Source organism: Scomber japonicus, chromosome 8, assembly GCF_027409825.1.
Source record: "Scomber japonicus isolate fScoJap1 chromosome 8, fScoJap1.pri, whole genome shotgun sequence".
NCBI classification, from domain to species: Eukaryota; Metazoa; Chordata; class Actinopteri; order Scombriformes; family Scombridae; genus Scomber; species Scomber japonicus.
In genome coordinates, this window is record NC_070585.1 from 14,089,372 (window position 1) to 14,116,296 (window position 26,925).

The following is a 26,925-nucleotide window of genomic DNA, read 5'->3' on the forward strand; positions in this document are numbered from 1 at the left end:
TAGACGACGCACAGTTGCTTCCCTGCTTGGACCCCCCTGCTGAGGTGTTACTTCAAATAGATGACAGGAAAAATTAATAAATAGGAATCAGTACACCGGAATAAGCAGATGTGTTTGCTCATGTTCAAAGGTGTAAGGCTCATTAATAGTGTTGCTGCGCGCTATATGTACACAACTAACAACACAACTTTTTTTTCGTTTGTGGTGTTTAATGACATTTTAAAAAACACCATTTAAATGCTGTCTGTTTGAGTAGAGATGATTCATGTCTCCAGCTTTTGATGGCAATTCTCAAAGTTGACAATGTGACCCAAGCCTCCTGAGCACATTTTTCATGGAAATATTCTCATCGGGGTACACTGTAGGCAGCGTGTTATTAGTTGCTTGAGTTAATGTATGCGCACAGATGTACAGCCCTGCATCGATGTACATGCTTAGCAGCCAATTTTCTATTCATTTAAATGTAAGAAGATTGTAATAACATCACATGTGGCATGTGTGAGAATGATTTACATATTCACTCTCCTCCTCCCCTCCTCCCCTTCTGTCCTTCAATTCCTGTTTTTAGTTTTTTTTGTTTTTTTTTTAAATCTCTCCACCTCCCTACACCATGGATACAAACGTGATGTGATGAAGTTAAGGTTGCTATGGATGCCATCTTTCCTGCATGTTTATTTAATGCATCTCAGCCGTGTCCATTCAAGTGAATTTTCACTGCAGGTGATTGATTGTTTCCAGGCCAACGTTAATGACAAGAGTTATTGCAGTGGTACACTATCTGAATTCATAGGTGTTTTTAGAAATTCTGTATTTTTATTTGCATGCATAATTCTGCATTTCTCACTGATTGAAAGACAAAGCTGTTTATTGTATGCAGTCTATATTTTGCATACATGCTTGGGTTTTTTTGTTTTTTTTGTCTGGTTTTTATTAGCTTCTTGTGTGTGCATTTCAGCTTCCTGAATGTGTAAGTGTGTGTACAGTATGTTTGACGGAGTGTGTGTGGTTGAAGGAGTGCTTGTTGAAGCATGGTTGTCGCATTGAAAAATGTTTCTGAATCCAAGACAGGTAGAGGAGTAAATATTTGTCATCAGGGGACAAACGTGCATCAATCAGCCGTGCTCCAGATTATATATGATGGTGGATCGGCCCGTCTTGGATTTTTCTTCTTTTTTTTTTTTTAACACATCCCATTTATGTTTCTTTGCCTGTGTTTGATCACTCTTAATGTTAATGTTGTCAGAGGCTTATTTATAGCATTTCTGACTATACATGAACAACGTTTGTGTTCCCAGAGCCCTGATGTATGGAACAATATTTACAGTGATTACTCTAGAAAGATACTCAACAACCAGAAGGCACTTGTGCATGCTGAAGCACTCCAAAGAAAAACATCAACCAACAACATGGTTGTGACAAATTTGATATCGGCTTTGTTGTTAACGCTGGCTAAACATGAAATGGTTTAATATTCTGGATAGTAATTTTAATTGAATTAATTTCAGAGGACATTGTAAGGCGCTGATGGTGTCATAAAACACTTGTTATAGCTGCTGTTCATCACTGTGATGTAAATTATGCCCAGTGATTGCTCAATGATGCTTTCCTTCGGGGACATGACGTTGTAAAAAAAAAAAAAAAAAAAAATTGTAATTGGCTCCAAAGGGCACACGATGTGTTGGTGCCATGAGGGAGAAACACAAAAGAGGGTTATTTTCTCTCCAGCTACGGTTTTCTCCCTGCTGACATCCTCATACTGCGTTGCATTCAGCAATTCTGTTCTCCAAGTAGATAATAAGGACTGAAATTAAAAAATAAATGCTTATTTTACAAGCGGTGATAACACAAGTCGACAGTTCATGGAACACTGACACTAGCAGAGGAGAAGTGAGGATAGAAGATGGAAAGCATTTCATTTCAATATTAGACTTGAGATTTGTCCATATCCAAAAAATATATAAAGACACTCAAAAAGTGATACGGTAAGCGACCCAAAAGTAAAAATCATTATAAAATATTGGAGATAGATGGTAATAAAATATGTTTATAAACCTGTAACACATGTGAAAATCTAATCCTGCTTGCTTCTTTAGAATGCAGTGGTGTGTACGTGTATAGTTACAGCAATTACAGGAACGAATGTCTCTGGATTTTCGAATATATTTTGAAGCCTTTTTTGACAGTAGCATTACCACTTTACCATCTCCTCCTCTTGTGTACTTGGTCGCTGCCTGACTTGGGAGTTGACATGGTCAGCTGGACAGATGAGACACTGGGGTCTGTGTGCAGTAGGAAATCTGCCCTGGACATCATGGCTCAGCACACTGGCAGCTGGTGCACCCTTGTTGCGATTGTGTGTGTGTGTGTGTTTCTGTGTATTTGAGGTCAGTTGAATTGTCTCTCAAGAGAAAGGCAGCTGCAGACAGATATCGGGTCACAGCCAAATACATTTTCTTTTGAAGAAAGAATTCAAATTATTCTTGTTTCTGTTTATGAAAATGTGTGAAACTCTGCTGATGGCTATAGACCTATGTAATGGATATTGGGTCACAGTAACACACCCAGTGTAATCTATGAATTAAATCTTCATTGGATCTATGATCAACAAGGGAGACATTTAACGCCCTGTTTGTTTTTTACACACACAAACAGCAATCTGGCAATGACTTGGATGCATTTGACAATTAATTCCTCTTTAACCAATCACATTCAGTGGAATCTAATGCAGTGCCTATAGTGCTGCTGTATGTCTATTTGATTTGTGCATTGACCCGCAAGGAGTCTGTTAAGTGGCTGATACTCCCTCTCTCTGTGTGTGTGTTTGTGTGTGTGTGTGTGGTGTGTGGTGTGTGGTGTGTGTGTGTGTGCATTGACTTTGAAGTACATTGTTTCGTGACAATAATCCAAGCCAATTTACTACGCATCAGCCCTCCATTATGGGTTTGATATAAAGAAGTGCGTGACTAGAATGCCCTCCTATAAAATGACAATTTACTTCTCTAAAGAAATTACGTGTTTAACCTCATTAACCTGAAGTGCATGTACTAAAATGGAAGACTAACCTCCACCCCTTGTGACACACACAAGCACGCACACACAAACACAAATTGGAAACATCATCAGAAGTTGAGAGTTCACGCTGAATGTGATCCTCTGTAAATCAGCAGCGGGCAGTGAGTTAACTACATGAGGCGTTCATCTAGCTATTCTCATGACTCGTCAGCGTCTCAGATGGCTTTGCTTTCGCTCTCTGTTTCAACATCATCTGTCCTCTATGAGATGATTAACCTGGCAGGTGTGAGGTGAGTCTCACCCACTGTTTTAGTGAGCTGTCTTCAGTCTGCAGGGAGTACAGAGGGTCAGCCCAACCGGCTAATGGCCTTGGTCACAAAGCTGGAAGCCAGCCCATTAGAAGAAGCGGCTGTCATTAGGACCAACACACTTTCAAACAATCTGACCTACTGGTCCCACACTGTTTATTAGCGAAGTTTTAGCTCTCCGTTAGAGCAATTATGCCCACTATTCATGATGAACTGTGGCCTTTTCCTCGACACCATGAGACGAGAAACACACACTCGCATACATAGTAAATAATGTCTGGCGGTTGTGTTGTCATGAATTGGGAGCTGCCATGTTAATGACATTTTCTTCTCTGCAAATGTGTTGCAATAAGGGAAAATGAGGAAAAAACGCAAAGTGTCAGCCAGTGATGTATGTCCTTCATTGGATACAGAACATTTAGTTTTCATTAAGAGTTAAACATGTACACGAAACATTAATGGGGTTCAGCTGCAGCAGCAGCAGTGGCTTGCTTCATTGTATCTCATTCTGATAAATTAGAAACTGAGCACACAAGGGTAACGGCAAAAAACGGAGAAGAAAGAGAGACATTAATACAATGTGTAGTGGGAGGGGGACTGACAGATAATGTCTTTATCCAAAGATGGTGTTTATGACGCAACGTAATATTATCCCTGACCCAGGCATCAGCAAGCTGCAAGGATGAACAAAGGATGGGTGAGGGAGGAGAGAAAGAGAGGAGAGAAAGGTCAGCATGAGTGTTGCCGTTTCATTATGAGAGATGTGGACTCCCATCCTCTCCTGCTGCACAGGGAGTGATGGGTAAGGTTGTTAATGTCTGTTCTGTCAGCCATATTGAATTCGGGGCAGTAAATTAATATTACGCTCCTTTTAAAGGGGTTTTATTTTGGGATTTACTGGTCTCCCCTGAGTGTCGGCGGTGTAAAGAGGTTACTTCCCTCTTTCTACTCTGTTCTGTGTCCTCTTGCTATCTCTCACTACAAGACTAATATGTTTAGAGAGAGAGAAACTGTGTTCATGCAGGAAGGATGTATGTGCTGTAGGCTCCGTTGTCATTCAGTGTTTGTGTTGAACACTTTTGAGAAAGCGTAAAACTTTGCTGTAAATCATAGCATCATACCCCTGAAGGACAGCTCCTGTATCTCTGTGCAGTGGATGTCTGCTCTTTTCTTCTTCCACACGATGTGTCTCATATTTTTGGAGGAATAAAAATGGCATTTATATAGGATGTGATTTTGAGTTAACTGGCTGTCTTGCTGTCAGTCATCTCTAACCTAACCACCTCCTGCCTTGTCTTGCTTAATGTGGGTAGAGTTAGAGATCTGGTTGAAAAGCCATATAACACACTGTGAAGTGGCCTAGTCGCTGCGACAGGATTTATGGCTGCCGGTCCATCAGCAGTGATGTTAAAGGGCCATGATTAAGAGCTGGAGTAAAGACGTGGACTTCACTACCCCTCCGACCCAGCACACAAGGCCAAGCTCTGTCACTGCCAACTCTCCTCCATACATCTCTCTCTCACTCTCTCCACTCTTTGTCCATCTGTCGTCTTCTGCCTTTTTATATGTATGAGTTTTAATTCACCAAGGACACTAAATCTCTGCATTAGATATCTGGGTTTCTGCTTCATTCTCACTCACAACAGTCACAACAGTAGAGCAGAAAAGGTTCAGTTCCTGCCATCATGACAACTTGAAAACAATTTTTAATTTGGCATCTCTCTAAAATCTGTGTGTCTTTTTACTCTCTCAAGGTTCTGAGCACGCCGCCACAGCAACACTTCCTGCCGCCTTCTCGGACCTGTTACCTCACTTCCTGGTGGAGCCGGAGGACGAGTTTATCGTGAAAAACAAGCCGGTCACTCTGACTTGTCGCTCCACCCCGGCCACGCAGATCTACTTCAAGTGCAATGGCGAATGGGTTCACCAGGATGACCACTTGATTGAACGGACTGTCGACCCAGCCACAGGTATATATACAAAACAATATGTCTCCCAACTAAATAAATCATCTCTATTTAATTTTGACAGGCACTTCCTGAGCATTTTTCAGTGTTTTTTGAGCAGTGTTTTTGGATGCTGTTTGTTACAGATGTGTGACAGATGAGCGACTCCATAGATACATTATGGAAAGTGTTTACGTGCTCAAACTAAGGTTCGCAATTTGCCAGTGATTACTGTGCTCCATCAGGCTCTTGGCTCATACTCCTTCCTATTTAGTCTGCCAGTCTCATAATAAGCACATTGGTTTCAGTCTCAGAAAAAATCTCGATCACCTTGGAGACCTGTTTGTTTTTCTCTCTCTGATGTGCTGCAATCCCCCGCCTCCGCCATCAGTGTCATAAACATGTATGACACTGATGTGGTGTGATTCAGCAGCGATCTGCAAATTCAAACCACCCCATTCACAGACTGACAACTGATTAGGAATGAGAAACGTGGAAATGACAGGTTTTCTGGGGAGAGGGAACACACAGGCACTCGCAAAATGCACTCTCAGATTTGTAGCCACATAACAAACGTGCATAAAAAACAGGATAATGAACACGAGAGCTAAAACAAGAAAATACACACCCATCAATGTCTGCACAGAGAAACACAGTGAGAAGGTGTTTAAAGCAAGGAAATCTGAAGGGAAATGTAAACAGGATGTATCATGACAACACTTTACTTCTTTGTTTTTAGATAAAGAGCTCACTGTGCTAGCATTTTATCCATCTGGTCTTTGGGGTGTGGAATTAATATGCAGCAGCTCACCAATTGTAGGCAAAAATTGTCAGTCATGGGGGTAACTGTTGATTCAACCTGACAGTTAGGTAGGTGAGCATTTCTGATCTGGTTTACGAATGAACACAAATATCCTCCCACACTGAGGCTTTGATCGATGTGCGTGCTGACTTGTCCTCTCCCGTTCCTGCACTGTTTTCTCCAATAAAATAAAACACGGGATTTTTTTTTTTTTTGTTGTTTTAATTCTCTGCTGTGTAAGTGACTTTGAGGCATGGTGAGTGATTTAAGCTACAGCTCTCTGCAGTATGGCATCTTTTTTTTCCTTTTCCCTTTTCACCACAGCACAAGTTATAAGTGACTAGAATATTGCTGTATTTCCAGAGTCTAGCTTGTTCACTGTTCTGTGAGCACATTGACTACAGGTGGAAGAGAAGCTGAATACTCTGTGCATGTCATGTCACAACCTCGCTGTCACTCACCCACATTGTTCAGCTGTTTGATTTGTATCACCTGGTGTATCAGATGCAATGTTGGATGTTTGGATGTTTGAGTTATTTTTCTCTTTTGATAATGTCTATGAAATGTTTATTGTTGTTCTGCTTGAGAATAGAAAGTGAACATGAACTTGTGGAGTGCCTGTGGGTTTAGATCATTAAGAAGTCACTGAGGTAGAACTGATAAAATTTGATCAATTCCCAAAATCATCCCCTTTTTTGTGTTGTCTTATTAACAGTTCTACTGTGACAGCTTCTCATTGTCCTATTCAATATAAAGTTGGTGAGAGAACTGCTACAAATGAAAAGTTCTCAGTCCTCAGATTGGATAACAGATATAAATCTACTAGCTACAAATGATGGTGAGCAACAAATTTAGAGCCTGACATATTAATAGGTAATTATTGTTTTTTTTTTCTTGCTTTCCTGTATTGCATTGTATGATGTTATTTGTGGGATGTCACAGCCTACAATGGGTGACATTGTAGAGTCGGCTGCCTAGCTTTGTTACGGTGAATATGAATAGTGTTTTGTCAATAGCAAAAGAACACGATGTGCCCCATAAACTGCAGAGTTTATGGGGAACATCACATTACCAATGCAACGTTACTCTGCCAACATTTAATGATGATGGACCATTTGCCGTGTGGTTATGAGTCGTTATAGTCAGCATTTATTTGTCTATGAAACAAATCTGTCGTGCTGGGTGCCACAGACCCCTGCAGTAACGAGGATTCCGTCTTTAGAAACCCTGTGAAGTTTCAAGGCCTCCTCGCAGCGCACCACATCACTCTGGTGGTCCCCCTGCCTTTGATGATGAATGTGTCACATGTGGGGCTGCGCAGTTATGAGGGGCACGTGGTTTTCAAGAGGTATGGCTGCTCTAAGGTACCCACATCGATCTCTCAAACACTTTGCTGTTTAATGTCAGCACTGCCCTGAGGAGTTTACTGATGGTTCCCTCTAATCCCCCCTTCCTGCAAGAAACATGTGAGGAGCATATATCTAGCTACAGAAGAGCTGTGTGTGTGCGTGCGTGCAATACAGGCTTGTCAGGCCGTCCTCTCACCCTGGTCGTCACAGTCACACTGGACTTTAAACTTGTACCTGTTGCCAAGCAACCAGGACTTTTGTCACATCAGAAGCTGCCTGATATCAACATCGTGCCTTGGGGAGAGAGAAATGAGGAGTTTTGAGATATACCCAAGTTGACAAAAATTGATTGACAATTTATACTCCGTGTTACAGTGAAAAATCACCTTCTCAAAATAGCCCATTTCTCTAAGAGGAACTTTGACAAATTTCCTACCTGATCCAGAGTGGTTTTCTCCACTTGAGCTTTGCCCTGAGCAGAATCCATGTTTGTTTTCTTCATAAACAGAGACAGAGATTTAAATACTAGGCATTCGTATGACTAGCCATCAACGGTCAAAAAGCTACTGAGATATCAGCCTTAGTTTTATTGGCTGGCTTGTTCAGGCTGATTGGGATTCTCACCAAGGATCGTTCTTCTTTTGTTATGTAAATGAAGAGTCGAGCTTTGGATAGAGTTAATGATCTTAATTCCAAAGAGAAAATAATGGAAACGGAATGTAGACACATCAGAGTCAAGAGTCACTGCTGGAGATGGTGGGCACATTTGTTCTACTGTCCTCTGTTCAACATGATAATCTCTCTCTTCAGCCTTTGACAGATGAGCGGTTCATCAACAATTATGGGACTTGAGTGCTAGAACTATTTATATTATATATTATGGGACTTGAGTGCTAGAACTATATGAATAAATATATATAGAGAGAGAGTGTCGTCACTGGAAGAGTCATGACTTAAAAAATCAAGAAAAACTGTACAACTGTTAGTGCCACATTTGTGTAATTGATTTCAAAAGAAGAGAATTTTCCTAAACAAGTTAAGACATATTTTAAATGTCAATTAGAACACATCAGGTGAAGTTAGTTTTATGTATTTTAATTTAACTTTAGTTGTACCAGGTAAGCCTCATTGACATAAAAAAATCTCAATAAGCGTATGGGGTAAGCTAGGATGCAATAACAATGAGATATACTGTAGACAAGTAACATAAGACACAAAATAGGCCACAAAATTAAACTTAAACAATGTGATTATAAGATCATGAATATAATTTCAAATATAATGTCGTAAGCTTTTAATCCGTATAACAACCTAAATGACATATTTAAAACAACAAGAGTTGTCTGAAACCATAAAAGTAACTACTGTAACTATAACTTAAAAATAAGAACCTAAAAATAGAAAATGAAAAATGCTAGCCAGAAGAGAGAGCACCCAGTTTCTGCAGCAATGATTTGAATTCACAATTTATCAACTTTTGATCTCAGTGCAGAAGTTTCCAGGCAGAGGGAGCAACATGCATGAGAGCTCTTTTACCCAGTTTAAGATGCTTATGGTATCAAAAGTAAAGAGCCACAGCTTGAAGGAAAATAAGGGTACATTTGAAGCTTATAGTGTTATGGATCAGTGCAGACTGCTCTATTGCAATATGAAATTACTTATGTACTGTGATAGATGATTTTGCCCCCTCCTAGCCACAAAGATTGCATTAAAGGCAAGATTAATGCAATGTGATTCTTCTAGCAGATGACCCTCTCCATAAGAGATTGAAATGATGTTTATTGCCTGAATGATTATTTAACGGAAAAAAAAAAGCAGAGACAGGTTTTGGGGCTTATGTTTAAGACATAAGTTGAAAATCAAACTAGACTGTCTATTTCTGAATGCATGTCTGATCACCAGTGTACTTGAAGCTTTCTTTGTCTTTTGTTATATTCTGTGCTGAGAATGTCAAGAGATTCCCACAGTCCTAATGACTCTGGCACATGTTTTTTATTACTGAACAATATCAAATATGAAAACAAACTGATCAAAGACCGAGGAAGCCGTGATCGATAATCCTTTCACCTCCACATGGCAGAGCCGAGTTGAAGCAATATCAGAAATGTGGTTGTTTTAGAGATTAACTGATCTAGCCCAGCCCAGCAGAGCAGAGGCAATATTCAGCAACTCTGTCCGTGTTCACTCCCGGCAGACTCGTGCAAACGTCAAAGTAACTGGAAGGGTTTAAATTAATAACGGACCCAGCTCTGAAGGGCAGACATGTTTCAGTCCAACTGCTCAGTATTCAAGGCTCAGGAGGTAGAAAATATGACACGTGGATAACCATCTACAGCAGATATGACCTCTGCCCTCATCAGACAGGTCTGTTTATTGAAACTGATTCAGTGAAGGAAAGACAAAAGAGCTGCTCCAGCTGACTGTGTGTACTGCAAATTTACAGTTATTGTTACTGACACATCTTTGTTTTGTCTGCATGCTATGGACTCCCAGCTAAACACACAGCCACCAGCATTACCTCACCACAAATCTACACACGTACATAAACACAGGGTCACTTGTCTCAAGAGCTCCTTTGAACATAGAAAAGGAAAAAGATGTTGCAATTTGTCCTTCCTCTCCTGGTATCAATGTACGATATCGATCCATCCTCGAGTCTATCGGTTCTCATTACCTGTCCTCAGTAACTTATCTCAATTGTTATGGCTGTGACTGCTTCCAAAGGCCCGGCCGGCTCTGTCTCTCCCAGGTCATCCTTTATAGAATAGAAGAAATGGAGACGTCTGGCAAGTCCTAATAAAGACATATCCCCTCCGAACAAATCAATGCTGACAGTGTGTTTGCATAGATTAGGAGATTCTCCCGCAATATGATTTCTCATCAGACACATGATGAGGAGAAGGGAGATTGGCATTTGAGCAGTGGATTGTTGTATGGGCCAGACTGATTTTATTGTGTTTGCATTTCATCTGCCAGCATTGATGGAAACGATTTTGATCTATTCGCCGCATTGTCACCCCTGCAGCAAACCTTCTCAGGTGGAAAATACATGCATTTCACATTCCTATTTCAATAAACCTCAGCAACTGCTTTATATAGATGGGGAGAGATTATATTTTCTTTGTTGATTGAACCAGTTGTCGACAAGACTCCTACAATGAAAACAGAAGATGATGTAGACAATAATAAAGCTCTACATATTTGCTTGTACTTTATGAAAGTGCATTTCAGAGTTTGCAGTGGACTCATACATGCAGTATTAATAAACCCTTTTAAAATTCCTTTTTTATATAACTCCACATCATTTTATATATATGTAACCCTGTCATATAACCCAGAGGTTTATCAGCATCAGCACCTGTCCTCCATCAATCCTTTTGAAGTCTAAATACCGCAGATGACGTCGTCAGTAAATCTTTTAAAACCATCTATCACTTTCTGAATAGAACTAATAATGTGTTATAGCACCACAGGGCTAACCCCTGCCTCTGCAAACCAGCGAGGATTCATTTGTATAAAATATGTATTTTCTGATTGACTAGATCCTGGATTGTAATGTGATGACATATTTAATTTCTGATCTAAGGGGGAGATAAGCTAGGCTTAGCTGAAATGATCTGTAACCTTTATTTTAATACCTCAATACTTATCCGTGGTATTATAGCAGCCAGTCACCTCTCTCACACCAACTTCCACCCCCCACACACACACACACACACACACACACACACACTTTTTCCTCATGTATAGGTCAACAACATCAATGCAAATAAATACCTTTTAGCTTTACAGGAGACTTTCAGGAGGTCCCTTTTTACATGAATGACATTTAGATATGAAAATGTGAAAGCAGCAAGTAGTGCACTGTCATTTTGCACTGGGGCTGCACAACAGTGATTACACATGATCTTTAATGGAATATTGAAGAGTGGTCGGGCAGCAATTTAAGCAAAACTTGATAGACCTGCAAGCCAGGATCTAATGACCAGAAGGAAATAAGAGAATCAGGGGGAAGAGGACAATATCGTCCTAAATGAACGAAATGGCCTTGTACCACCTGCTAAGCATCGATCAGTAGCCAAGGGGACTAATTGATAATGTGTTATTAGCTGCTTCTCCATAATGGGACTTGTATTTCATCCTGTCCTTGATTGCAGGACGGAGGGGGGAGGATTTGGCGATGGAGCATTGAAAAACAGATGGCAAGGTGAATTGTTCCCGTGACACATCTGCCAACGTGTTCTATTAGGTTTCTCAGGCAGGTCAGCACAGTGTCTGCATCCATGTGTGTTTTTATTTCTGTGTGTGTGTGTGTGTGTGTGTGCGCGTGCGTGCGTGCGTGCATGTGTGTGTGTGTGCGTATTTGTGTGTGTGTGGAGACAGACCTTTGTCAAAGCAAATCAACACACCTGAGAGTAAGAAGGGAGTCAAAGTGGACTTAATTGAAGTCTGTGTTTGTCTGGCCTTGAGACATCTGCAACTGTGTTTGGAGCAGTGGGAGTAAAATGAAGCATTAAAAACAAACCAGCTTTGCTGATTGATCTTGCCAATAGATTCATACAAACACTATGCTTCTAAGGGCTTCATTCCACTGGGTGCATCTGCATTGCACCACCAGAGCCAATGGCGGCCACTGTAGTCAATGCTTTTGCTCCCGCTATACCCACTGCAGCAACTTTTAGAAGCATCTTAGAAGCAGCTCCCTGCTGAACACAAACCCACATTTGGGTTTTGTTATGGAGGCCACATTAAGCTGCACAGAGCAGATTGAGCAGGAAGTCGGACACAGGGACAGTATAAAGCATCCGGTCAGTTTAAAAAAATAAAACACCCTGTGCAGACTCCTGATCGTATATCACATCACTTCATCAACATTACATTCTAACCGGTGACACCAGGCCAGAAGTCAACCTGTCAAAAAGATATTTGTCACCATGGCAGATAAGAGGTTCATCTTGGAGGTGGACAATCGCAAGATTTTATAACACCACTACTGCCCTGCTCCCTGGTGGCCTCTTCAGGTAGAGATGTGGCTCTCTCACTGGTGTTGCCACAGCCAACCGTACTGTTTCTGAAAGGCTTCCTGTGGGGTATGAAGCAGTGTGGACTTTGTGTAGGTCGTATTTTTGCACATGGGGTCTGTTCCTTTTGAAGTTGGTCTTGACATGTAAGAATAATGAATTTCAAAATTAACAGCAATTAGAGGAACAAAAGTAGAAAAAAATGATAATTACCATTTGTCAAACAACAATGCTGGCATTCCAATCTCCCACGCGAGAAGCCTTTGTCCTCCCACCAAAACATATCCTGCGTCAGCCTCATGCTCTGCTTTCTCTCAAGTAATTTCGCATTTGTCAATCTCACAAAAGCGGTGCCCTTGCAGGAAGTTGGAATGCATCGAGCAGCCTTAATGGTTCTTTCTTTTACAACAGTTCAAGTAATTTATTTACCGCGTCTAGTAAAGACAGGCATGCTATCAATACAGTCAATCCTGCATTAGTTCTCTGAGAGTGTGTGTGTGTGTGTGTGTGTGTGTGTGTGTGGTCTCATAGGCTACTTTTGGGGACAACTTTCAGACTTCCGATCAGTTAATTGAAGCTGTGTCACCAAGTTAAAATTAAAGTTAAGGTTAGTTGTAGGCAAATAGTGGTTATGGTTATAATGTCTTTAAAAGTGGCCATGATCTGATATGTGCGTGCATGTGTTTGTGCAGTTCATGCGATGGTATATGTAAGAAAGGTGTCAGTTTATATAGTCATATTGAAATCACCATGTTAAAATAACAATGGATTGCTACTTCTTATCTGCTTCATGGTGTATTTTAGCTCTGGAGCAGGAATGATAACAATTTATCAATGCTCACATAAAATGCATTTTAAACTACAATTCTAAAGGCACACACTTGTCTGTGTACCTTTTTATAGAAAGCTTGGAAATCAGAACTACTTGGAAATATTCGCTCCGATCTGTCTAGCCATAGCTCTGAGCTTTCTGTGCCCTAACCGAGACATCTGAATAAAATACAGTCTGTATGCTGCAATGAAATGCAGCACATGCATTACCCAAGTCACTTGTACTGCCCTTGTGCTCAGCAAATAGAGGCCAAAGTTGCAAATGTGCTTGGATTTCACAATGTGCCTCAAAATGTACCATTTTAACATGGTGGGATTCAGGATGGAGCAGAGAGGAGCCGCTAAACTTCTTCCCTGCCTTGCTATTTTGATTATAGGCAATGAACTTTGATATTTTCTCATTTCACATTTTTACTGTAATGTAATTTTATCTTTCAACTTACCTCCACATCCCTCGAAAAATGAAAGACGCGAATGTTATTCTGACAGAGGGAGACAGAGTGGGAGTTTGTGGTGTCAATCAACACCTGCTCTGCTCAAATTCGTTTAAAATTGTGGAGCTGGGAGGTATAGTGAGGGAGCTGACAGCTAAATAGTCCATGGAGATTTTTGATAGGCAGAGGAGCTCTGTGGTTGACAGTTAATGCTTTGTGTATTTGGCCCCAAGGAGACTTTCAGTATAGGTATTTTACACACTCCTCGAACACACATCATCTCACCATTCTCCTCTTTTTAAACCAGAAGCTGTAGGGTGTCCTGGGTACGGGATAGTGAAAGGACTGTTTTATGCTGTGAGGGAAGAAGAATAGCTTCAATCTCCTCATGAAGTGCTGTGAAAATATGAAAAGGACCAAAGAACATTTTCTCTGGAAGTGTCACAAATAAGAGGTGAGTTGGTGGGATGCTGTCTTTATAAACAGAGGCAAAGTCTACTGTATATTCATTTATGTAAATTTACTTGTGAATGTGCCACAGTCTCAAGTAAATATAAAATTGATGGACTGTATATGCAGGCTGCTGGACTTCGGGTCACAGTGAAAAGCAAGCAGGCAAATGTTCTGCCTCGTGTTTCAGAGAATAAAAACTAAAGTCAATTATCAGCATGTTCCTGCCCCCACATACAACACTTTTGGATTCAGTACTGTGTGGTCAATGTGTTGACCACTAACACACAGAAAAGAAAATGCAGAGGCAACACAGCACCTATTTGAGAAAACCTATTCATCAGAGTGGTGTTCAATGAGGCATGCTGACGAGAACAAGAGCAGCAGTCTTGCTCTTGGAACCATCAGGAAGCAACCTTGAGGATTTTCTGCAACCTAAATTAATAATTCATCCATTCACATTGTTTTAGACCATGGATTTGTTTTCTGAAGATGTTTGTTTTTCCTTTTCATGAGCTTTTCCAAATTCCATGTGTTGAAATCAACAGAATTCAAGTTAAACCTTGAAGGAAAAATGCCAAATATGCATTTACGATGTTGGTTACAGCTTTTCTTTGACTTATATGATAACATACTAAATATTTTTGAGTTTGGGACTATTGCTTGGACAAAATAAGCAGTGTGGCTAAGTCAAATACATTTTTCACCATCGTACAGACTAAATTATTAATCAAGTAATCAAGACATAAATAAAAAATAAAATCAAGAAATTGGCATTCATTAGTTCAACCATTATTTCCAGCTTTACCTGTGATCTGTACATATTTCTGAAACACCATATTTCTTGTCTTTATAATCATTATAAAATCATCTCTTGCGTTTGGACTTCTCCTTTTCAAGCAATTTTCAGGATGCAGCATATGTGCATACTAATCCACCACCACCTCTAACATCTGGTGCCTCTGATGTCACACCAAGCTCTGGAGTCCACTCTGTGCTTTCACTCAATTTTCAACATCTGGTTATTTATAAAATCCACAATTCTCTGTCTTGCATCTACTGTATTAATAGTTAATGCAGTTACATCTGAACAAAGAAATTAATATTTAAAGATGGTCTACAGTACTCCAACCCCTCATGTGTCGCATTATAGTTGACTCGGACTCAACTACATAGTCCACATTGGAATGAGAACTATGTAGTCTTAGCCTACACATGAACACTGGGACACTGGGTATATTAAAACCGATCATGGATTAAGGCTCTAAACATGTTCCAGGTATTATTCTTTTAATGTGTAGCCATTCATCAATACAAGATATGTTACATATACTGGGATTTTCCTCATTGGTAGTCCATTGTCTTGTACTGCGTGTGTGTGTGTGTGTGTATATGTGTATATATATATATATATATATATATATATATATAGCATTTATTGTGGAACATTGACACTTTCATAAAATACTGCTTTATCTTCATTGTTATGAAAGGCTACCTAGAATGTCCCATTTCAGCCATTATCTATTTGAGAAGCTGTGTATAATGGTGTGAAGGTGGTATGTAAGACTTAAGGGTAGCTTTTTCCAAAAGAGTCATGTATTAGGGCTGCTTGGTTATGGAAAAAATCATAATCACGATTATTTGGGTCAAAATTGAAATCAAGATTATTAAAACGATTTTTTAAAAACTTTAGAAACATGCTGCATTTATTGGAAATTTCTTGTTCATTCGGCTTAATTAATTTTCTCTCCCAGCAGCAGCCTTTTATCTGCCGCTTAACGCAACACACAGCAGAAAATGTGCGAAGATATTAGTGCTGAGCGAGTTACCATGACGATAGTTCACACATCACTTCCTGGTTCTTAATAATTAGTCAGTAAATTCAACTTTGTCTGACGCAGGCTGGAAATGTGCACTTTTATTTCCAATTAAAATATTTCACCGTGTGTTTCAGCTTCTGTTGAACTAACGGTGCTGCAGCGACTTCCGGTGGCTTCCGGTCCAAGCTTTTCAAAATAAAACGTTTGTTATTGAGCGCTATCTCATTATTATTGAAAATCGTTTCCCCTCGATTTTATTAGTTTTGAGATCGTTTGGCCCCAAAATCGTAATCACAATCAAATTTTGATTAAGCAGCCTTATCATGATCTACAACCCCAAACACATGCTGATTATGTGAAATTTCTCATAATGCTTTGAATTATTGCTTTTCAGTGCAGCCATAGTATGAAAAAATGGTAATATAATTTACTTGGACTAAATGATATTTAGCCTCACTGGATTTGTTATCTAAAGATACAGTGGACTAATGGCAACTAGAGCAGAGAATTTTGCTATCCAAGCTTCTCTGATCTTTGTTCTGATGGTGGGCCGCACATACTGCACATATTATTGCATGTGAGACCCTTCCTTGTCTGGTTTCTGATTTAGCTAGGAGATTTGCCGATTTGGGTCTTTTTCTATACTCTTGTTTGTGGTACAGCCATAGAGTTTCCTCAGGCCAAAATACATTTACAAACACTGTCAATGATCTGGCTACTGTTTAAATCACAGTTTTGAGTAAAATCATAGATACAGTAATAGGAACTTGATAGCATAAACATGCTAAACTGGTGAATATAACTGATTAATTGGGGATGGAGAGCTAATTAAAACATTAACACATATATATGCAGTGTGTGTAGTCAGTATAACACAATTTATTATCCCTACAAATACAGTCATTAAAAAGAAGAATTGTGAATTTTAGTATGCCAAACCACTTGTACAAAAATGTAGAAAAAAATGTGTTGAGTTTTGTAGAAAGACTTTCGTTGCCTCTGTGTTCCCCCAGGCTGTTTACTGAATGCTGTTTGTGGTTGTGCTGAATATTTACATTCGCCCACACACCTTCATTGGATTACCCAAAACCTCTGCCTTCTAACTCCGACAGCACCGACAGCAATGCTGGCCAAAGGCCCGACAGGGACCAACCGATCGCAAGAAGGGAGGGGGAAACCCTAATGCAATTTGTATGGCACAAAGCGCTCGGCAGCCAGATGGGAGCCAGGTTGACTTACCTGAAGCAGCTTTCCTTATTTACTTCAGTGCCCAAGGCCATGTCAGACAAGGGGGGAGAGAAACATGTTAGCCCAGGCAAATTATCACGGCTTTCATGTGGATAACGTTCTATCAGATCCTCCCACTCTGCAGAATGTAATGGAAGCAGAAGCAAAGTGCTCAAGGCCTTCACCTCCAACGTGTTCTCATTCGAGGCAGGACAAGGTGTGTGTGGGAGATAAAGAAGCAGGTCCCAGTCACTCCCAGCCTGACGACTCTGGCATCTAGAACATTCTGCTCTTGCCAATCATCAGGGTCAGGATATTGGATGGAGAGTAATTACAACAGGGGCACTTTTGTAAGGGCACTGTGGTAATTCACAGCACTGCCTCTGTGTATCCAGTGTGTGTGTGCTATTAAGGAAAGGTTAGGCAAACTAATTATGTTAGACAGTGTACATAAATAGAAAAATCCATTGCTTTGAATTAATGTCCATTTCATGTAATCAGTTGTGACTTTACTATGGTAGCTGGCGACCAGATATAAATGTGAAGCATATAAATGGAAACCAAATTTGAATACCCATGTAATATCACTTGCTGACACTGAAAAGCTATTCTGAAGTTGTATGCATCAATTCATTATCACGTTCCAAACCTGTGAACACCTGTGCAACTAAAAACACACTTGAGCTCCATTTATGTATGCTGCACCATGCATTGTTGTGACATCCTGTGTGCACTTTATGTGGTGTTGTGTCAGTGACAAATATGGCAGTGAAATTTTCCTTCCAAAAGATGATCTCACTTCTCTGAGGCAGGCAAAGTGAGTACATAATCCATTATTACTACTGAGCTCAAACTATTTTCTCTCAATCTTATCCCTTCACATTATTTTTGAGCAGATGTAAGGTCTGATTTAACTGATTGTAGAAGCCCATACTTAGTCACTTGACAAAGCAGAGTTTCAGAACAGACACGTGGGCTCACGACTTTCATTAGTGTTTCTTCTATCCCACACCATTTGCTCATCTCACACCCGCCATTGAGGCTCCACCTGAATCTCCTTGGAGTGGCATTGGACTGAACCCAGTCGGATTGATTGGAGCGCTACCTGCTCTCCTGTTTGTCAGCCATGAATAATCTGTAACGACATTCAGAGCATCAGCGGGGGCCTTGCAGCGTGCATTCATTGTGGAAAATGGACAGCTCAATCAAAAGAAGCTCTTGAAAGGCTGGTCATAACCGGAGGCAGAGCCTTGACCCAGAACGCTGTCCCACTGACTCCAGTCACCACCCCACCAGCATCACTGAATGGGAGGCCTGACTACTGTATTCCCCATGAACCCAGCACTTCTTTTTGCCTTCCCCCTCTTCTGTTCATGCCTCTCTTGCTCTTTAATGGACCAATGCTTCACTCAGAAGGCCACATTATCCTTGTTAAGAGACAGACGCTTATGGCACCACCTGCCATTCTCAGCTCTCCATGTCAGGTAGCATGGGCCACCCATCACTACCCTGCTTTACATGGTAATTGAAATTTGAAGAGTTGATGATAAAGCAGTTATGTCCTTGGCTCTGTAACCTGGGGTTAACTTTAGATTACTTACACATCGAGATATTGTACACATTGTGTATAGATTGATTTCAACAGGCTGTTTAGCTCCAAACTTGTTTTTTGACAACTTTGCTTGGTGTCAGGTTTTTCTTTCATGTAGGAAAGGTAAAGTAATTAGTCTGAGGATGAACACATTGTTGGTCTTTTGAAAAGGAGCTCTGGATACTCGGGGTGCCATTGATGACATCGATGCCATCCTGTACAAAGAAGAACCACAAGAGGAAATGAAACACTTAGAGCTTTTGACTGGTTGCCAGGATGTGCAGACAGTGCATTCTTAAAAGCGTTCATCTGTGATGTCTCCCCTCAACCATTGTGAACTCTCTCCCTTGAAATGGTGCATTCCCCTGATGTAGAGTCACCGAACCCTAATCCTCCTATATCCACTGATGAATCCCAGCCACATACACACCGTAGGGATGCCGCCTAATTGAATTTCCTTGGCCACAATGAACACACACTCAAGACCAGCAATTCCAGTCCTTGCCTTTGATAAGCAAATGACCCCTATGGAATTGAGGTCACAGCCTGCGAAAACAAGAGTGAGGAAGAGAAAAATAAAGTCCCGCACTCAGACAAGCCCAATATCGACTCACCCGGGATTGAGTCCAGTGATGTTTACCCTGTGTGTGTTGAGCCCCTGATGGCTCAAGGGGAGATTCATCCTACCCACACACACATACATACACACAAATATATCTGTGCCTTTGTCTCTGACTGCATGACTGTGTTTTGTTAAGTGTTAGTGTTTTTTTTTCGCACATTTGAATGGAGTCCATGTGTAAATAATCTTGTTGTTGCCACAGATTAGAATAAAGCACAGTACTGTAAATGTTGGCTCCTTTGTATGTGTGCCAGTGGATCTTGTAATGGCTTGTATTATACTCCCATGCCTGAAGACTTTGCAACAAACTCCATCGTACAATAGTAAGGTCAGTCAATTCATGAACTCAGCCTCTATGCGTCTCTTTCAGTCCTTTTTTTTAAATGTATCCCTTTTCATTTGTTAAAACTCACTGACTCTTGATAGAAGCCAGCATTTTTACACTGGTTTCTTTAAGCCTGTTCCCAGAGTCTGCAGCTTGCATGCTTTTATGACTGTTCCTTTTAGATCCAAGCTCTGCATGCTCTGTCTTACACACAGATTGTTGATTAACAGAATTGTGTACAGCATAATTTCCATTTCCATTGCTTTTCAAAATCCTATTTGTTCCCCCACACTTTTACAGTTGGATTTACTCACAAAAAACTCTATAAACAGTGTGCAGTGACTGTCCAGTCTTCAATTATTGCTGTACACTCGTAGACAGTAAGCTTCACAGGCACTAGTGAGTGATTTTAAGTTGTTTTTCTTTTTTCTTTTTTTTTGCCCCGTGTTTCGCGTTTCAGAGGTTGCCCTAATTGCTGAGGTTTGTTGGGACTGTATGCAGCCTGAGATGAAGACTTCAGGCGCAACTCAGGGCTTAAAAGCACTGCCACCTTCCATGTCTGTTTTTATTTACAGTTAATATTCACCTTAAAAGAATTGACTACCAATCAAAGATAAGACAGTGAGTACTGCTCAAGGAAACTAAAGATGATTTAAGTACACAAAGTGAAGGATTACTATACTGTTATTGTGGATATATGACAGACTTACTATGTACTTATAGCTGATATCATCATAGAACATCAACCATATATTCTGCTTGATTTAATCTCAGATATAATGAAACATGACGGGAGAACTTGAGTTGACTAATTTTCCATAGTGTTGCGAGAGAAGAGAAGTAGCTCTGCACTGTCTGCCTTGTTCAATCTCCCTTGCAAAATTGCTCAATTGCTACTTTTTGTTCTCAAACATTTATACAATTACAATACTCTATACAGCAATAATTCTGGTGTTTGGCAGTGATGTGTGTGTCTGAAACTGCAGTTGTAGCCCTCCGCAGTCTTGTGTGTACACCACCAGCCAGGAATTAACCTGTAACAGTAATCCGGTATCAATGTGTAAAAAAAAGAAAAACGTGTAATACATATTCATTAACTGTTGTCAAACATGGTGTTTAGGTGTGAAGTGGTATTTACCATGAAAAGGAACTGATTGTATTAGTATGATTGTGTGTGAATGGTAGCTCTTTTTGTGTATGAGTGCATGTTCTTCTCTGTTTGTCAGCTACACTCCATTTCAGCACAGTATTACAAAGCATGGAGATGTGTGCTTTTCACAATCAGTGGGGTAAGCACAGCGTACCAAGTTGCCCCATTGCACTCCAATAAAAACATACTCACCAGGGTGCCAGCTGTAAGCCCAGGATTCATGTGGTGTCAATCACATAATCACCCTTTAAATGTTCACAGTAATTTCACTGAGGTTTGGGATATGAGCTCATTTATAAATGGGCTGCAGATCAAACCGAAGGCTGGGGGAATCATGTCATGTTTTAATTATAGTTTAACAGGAATGTTAAGTGCATGCTCAGTGTCTTGCATTAAAGGAAGTGTAAATTTACTCTTACTCTTTTTTAGCTTTGAGCACCTTACAGAGATAGCTAAGCACACTCTTATGAATCGATATTGATATAACTTTTTTCAGAAAGACAAAGCTTTCTGTGAATCAATGCTGTAGTGGTGGTATCAGTCGACTTTGAATGTGATATTGTTTGGCAAAGTTTTGTTTTACATACTGCTGTCCCTGTTGAATTGACTTTGGAAAATAGTAAATAGCAGTGTGTCCAATAATTATTAACGGCTATAAAATTACATTCCTATTTTGTTCACAAAGTGATGAGATTATTTTGTCCTACTTATTAATTGGAGTGAAATTGGACAGAGTGACTCACAGCAGTGTTACTGGAAGGTGTCAGACACAGAAAGCAGGTAATTATGGAGACAGGAAGAGATAAGGAAATAGAATGCAATTACTCTGGCAAGCAGAGCTTCAAATTGCTCTTCTTAGGATTCCTCACCTCAGGATGCTATTGTTCATGCTTTGCATCTCCATACTGATCTTTATTCCTTTCACCCTCAAGCTCAAAGAAGGCGGGAGGTTAGCATTAATCAAATGAATTTCTACTGTAAGGAGAGCCATACAAAGACACACTGCATTGCTGAAGTTCTAATGTATGTATTCCAATATATCTTTCCAAATGATTTTTACCTAAGTAAACTGCTCTAAGCTCAGTCTGTATGAGGGCCATCAAATATTTCTATTGTTCTTCATATTCCAAGGCTACTAGGATTTCTCTGATTTAGTTTCATTTAACTTTGAGGTTTGAGGGCACTCTTCAGATTGATTTTCCCCATGTTTACCTTTCACACTGCACCTGTACTATTGTTGCAATCATGTGTTCATTCATAGTGTGTGTTTTTTTAAGGATGCGCTATTAATGAGTTGGTGTGTGTGTGTGTGTGTAAATATACAACAAAAACGAAAGAAAATCTGAGTAACTACTACAGTACACGTTTTCCCAGTGTACAAGATATAATTTGCACATTGCTGCATACACTGTACATAAAAGGGGGCATATAGATGCTGTAAGAATAACTACTATCCTTGGTGTTGCACTTGGGAAAAATTTAAGCATTGTTAATTTTGTATAATGTGAATACACATTTTAGTTTTTTTTTACCTTTTATATTTAAGAGACAAGTCAATTGCTGCCATACTGCTGAGAAGGAGCTTTCCTTTCTGCTCCATTTGGTCATTTTCTGTAGTGCCCATTTTGTTACTTTAGCCATTTGTTTTAGCTTTTAGGTGCTTTCTCAGCCGGTGCTGTACACTCTCACTGCAGACACGCACGCATGCACACACACACACACACACACACAAATAAGTGTACACAAATACACATCTGAAAGAATAGCTAGAACAGAGAGAGTCAAAGAAAGACAGTAAATGAGACTGAATTCTTCACCACCACTTTTATTTCAAAACAAATCCAACTTTTTTTGGTGAGATTTGTCAAATCTTAAAGTATAAGCTAAACATACTGTACGTATATCTTTTTTTTCCCCTTGTTAAATTAGCTGTGAGTGAGGCACATACAACAGCGTGTTGGTGAAATCTTTCACACAGCGCGGGGTGTTGTTGATGCTCAGAGTGGCGCTTCAGGCCTGGATTCACTGCACATGTACTCACATTTATTGTAATCGCATATAGAGAATATAGCTGCATTTAGACGCTAATACATGGGGAGGCTGCCAGTGACCCTCACAGCTACTTATCACTGTGTGGCTGACGGCAATGGAGCCACTTCTCTCAGCGACAGCTCATGCCACCGCTAGGCCAGCCTGAACTTACACAAGATCCATGCACAGTTTCTCAAATTGCTTACGAAAAATTCCCATTTTGGTTTGATGAATACACTATCAATGCAAGTGCTTTATGTAATTGCTATATAGGTTTGACGGCCTGATAGGTGCCACTTAGTCAAGCTTCAGTCAGCGTCTGTCTGGAGCTGGAAATGATCATTGCAGACAGATCAAGTATGTGAGGGGAGTGTGAGAGTGTCACAAAGTGCTTTTATGTAAATGGAAGTTGAAGAGTGGCTCTCCATTGAGTCTTAAATATACAGCACTGTATACTGCATGCTACACTGTCAGTCTCAGGGATGTGTCCTCTATGACAATAAAGTGGTCTGTGTTCATAGGAAAGGTTCAACACCTCTTTTCTCTGAAAGACCCCAAAGAGAAAAGATCAGACAGAGAGAGTTGGACCTGAAGGAAAAAAAGCAATCTCTTTATCAGAGTGAAGAGAAAGTAGGACACATGTTAGGGAACCAGGGTCACTGCTCAATATATAAAAGATACTTCTGGATTACAGGTCCCAAATAAAAGGTCAAAGGAAAATGAAATGATTGTGTCTCAAATATCAAAAAGACAACACTATATTGTTTGAGTGGTTTAGGAGCATGGATTCTGTCCCAGTCTTGCTTTGTTTAGAGAAGGGTTATCTTTACTTCCTCCCTGAAAAGCAATAAAGCTATTTTTGCTCTGCATTACAGCAGCATTACTTGCAACTGTTGTGGAAATGCTCCATATATTCTACCCCCACCACCACCACCACACACACACACACTAACACACTCACTCCTGGATTTAATAATAGAGAAGCAAGTCGAGTATTTTTTATTTGTAGAGTGTTTGTTTAGCTCTTCCTGTTTCCTTCCCAACTGTAGCTGTTTTCACGCCCTCCAAATTACACCAAGGATAGCTGTGAGGCTCTCTTCTCATTTTCTTCAGTTAACAAGCACTCTGTTTATATATGATTATGGTTCTGTGTTTGTTTATTCAGCCCAGCTTTTTGAATTACTTTGCCGTTTTAGTGCAAGGTACAAAATGAACTAAAGGATTCATTTCAGCTCATTTGTTTTCTTTCTGTTGAGAAATATTTATGGTCATTTTATTCCTTGCAACTGTCAAACGAGCTGATGGGGATAAAACCTCACCATCATTCAGCTCCCCTGTTCACCGTTTTGACTGTTACTCCCGTGTTTTGCTTTGCAGCGCTGCCAATCATGCAGGTGACAATTGACATCACCAGACAGCAGGTGGAGAAGGTCTTCGGTCTCGATGAGTACTGGTGTCAGTGTGTCGCCTGGAGTACCACCGGAACCCAGAAAAGCCAAAAAGCGTACATCAGGATTGCTTGTGAGTGCACTTTAAAATTATCACTGATGTCATTACAAATGCAAACGCTGCCTAACAAGATGCATATATATTGCATGTCAGTATGTAATAAGAAGACATTAGGAAGATGAGTTTTTACACTTTGGCTGGTACGGGAGGGACTAACTTTCATTTAACAATTAGCCCAGAGGCCATTATGACTTGATGCTCTATAGTGTATTACTGTGATTACAATTTAGTTAAATCATCTTCCTGGGCTCCGACTTATAAAGAAGAAAATATCCAACTCTGGCAGGTAGAGAGAGCGAGTAATGCATCGGCTTTAAGGCAACCTTACAAAAAAAAAAGTGGAACAGTAAATTTGAGTATTCATGAGCATATTTTTCACTGGATACAGTATATCGGCAATGATCCCTATGAAAGTAACTGGAATAAAAACAGATTTGAAATTTATTGCTGTGTAGCAATCATAAATCTCTCTGGGGAACACAGACACATCCCTCGCTGCAGCCTCAAAAGCTTTATTAAAAGAAGCCATTTTACATTTGAGTATTTTAAAGCATTCTGCCTATTAATTCTGGCATAAATATGCATTATTCTAGACAGAGCTGAACACAGCTCTGTCTCCAAACCACCAGACATTTTGAAAACACACATTCATTATCCAACCTTGTTTGAGAGCTCAACAAAGCCACTTAGATGTAAGATAAGGACACACACGCACACACACACACACACACGCTTTAATAATGATCCATGCGTGCACACACGCACAGGTTCACATTTATGATACTGATGTGCATGCGCGCACACTCGCATAAATCTGCGCCTTCCAGGACTGTTCTATCTTAAGTCTCCTCCAGTCCCATTGTATCGGCTCTAATTAAATTGAATGTCGCGAAACACTCTGCTTGTCTTAACGTTTCTCTCAGTATGATTGGTCAGGACAGACTCAACGTCAGTTTAAAGAGATTCAGTATCAGCTCACAGCCGCATCTGCAGCCCCTCGCAATACAGTAACACATTGCTTCGCTCTCAGTCAAAACTTGGGGTGAACACATCAAATTTGCACCAACCTGGCAGCTATCAGGCTTGTCAGATACAAATACTCCCCCCCCCCCCCCCCCCCCCATAAGAAACAGGCATTGCCAGTCTTACCTGTGTAATTCGCAGCCTGGGCTCACAGACAAATATATAGCAATACTTAGTGCGACAGTAAGAGTATTCAATGAGACGTGATGTGAAGCCCCATGCAGTCAGCCAGGCTTGCAGGAGCTCTTGTCCAGGCGCCTCAGGGCTTTGTTTTCGTGTGGCTGCTCCAAGCCCTCATACAGATGGAAGCTGGAGGCTGGCGGATGCTGGAGAGAGGAGAGTGGGTGAGAGGGGGGAGTGAGGGGTAATGCAATTGCTTTTGCTTGATGCCGGGCCCCTCTGGCAGCAGACAAACATCTCTGATCCAGCCAGGCAGCCTGTAATAAGCAACATGGTTGGTGCCACCCATTCCCGTGTGGCTTAGGGGCCAACTGGAGTGCGACATGCTCAGTGAGGCCACGGGTGGACATTTCAAGAGAGAGAAATTTGGGAACATCACTACGCCAAGTTTTTTGGACAGAAGTATTTCATTCAAACCTCACTAGCTTAATTTGTTGTGTTTCATCACATTTTCTTTTTTCCTACCAGACCTGAGAAAGAACTTTGAGGAGGAGCCGCAGGGTAAAGAGGTGGCATTGGACCAGGAGGTGTTACTGCGCTGCCATCCCCCAGAGGGAGTACCACAAGCTGAGGTGAGATACAGACACGGAAGATATTTATAGGTCCACATCTAGCATCTATTTACCCTTTCTTCACCAGGAGGATATAGAGCAAAAAATGGCTCAGGATCAGTTCCCTGGTGTTACTCCCTGCTTCACCGGGGATCAGACAATCCTGTATGGATAAATTACACCTCTAATTATTCCCCATTATTGATTTATTATCTCTGTTACATCTCTGAGAAGCCGTATATCACATCATCTCATCACATCACTCAGGATAGGCTTGGAGGCTTCACTCCCGTTTGGCATCTCTAAAGGCCTATCCATAATTAATGGGTCTATTTGCCTCACTCTCGCTATCTCATTCTCTATCTTTCTCCCACCACTCCATGTACTGTATCTCTCATACACCCTTGTTCTGTTTAAGTCTCTCGCTCCCTCCATGTTTCTCTGTGGTGTGTGTCTGAGTTTAGAGGACCAGACTGGGGCCAGCTGTTTAACCTCGTCTGCTGCATCCTCCCATTCCCAGATAGACACTAACAGCTCTAATGACAACACAAGAGGAAGTTAGGCCAGCCAGTCAGACAACCCAGAGACCAGGAGCAGCAGACTAGCCAATCACAGCTTGACAGTGTAGGGACAGTTTGCAGAGAAATGGGAAGGTGCCAACCACAGTTCAACAGGAAAAAAAACATCAGAGCAGAAGTCACCGCTGGAGGAAGCATAGGTAGCGCACAAGAGTAAGAAAA

The 26,925-nt window shown here is 40.7% G+C and overlaps 1 protein-coding gene across 1 annotated transcript in view; it reads left to right on the forward strand.

The window, feature by feature from the left end:
* Positions 1-26,925, forward strand: part of unc5a (unc-5 netrin receptor A) — a 224,078-nt gene that overhangs the window by 152,229 nt on the left and 44,924 nt on the right. Inside the window, exons 4-6 of the mRNA XM_053323557.1 lie at positions 5,075-5,290; positions 24,300-24,443; positions 26,103-26,206. Of these exons, the coding sequence (XP_053179532.1) occupies positions 5,075-5,290; positions 24,300-24,443; positions 26,103-26,206 (464 nt within the window). The remainder of the gene's footprint in view (positions 1-5,074; positions 5,291-24,299; positions 24,444-26,102; positions 26,207-26,925) is intronic.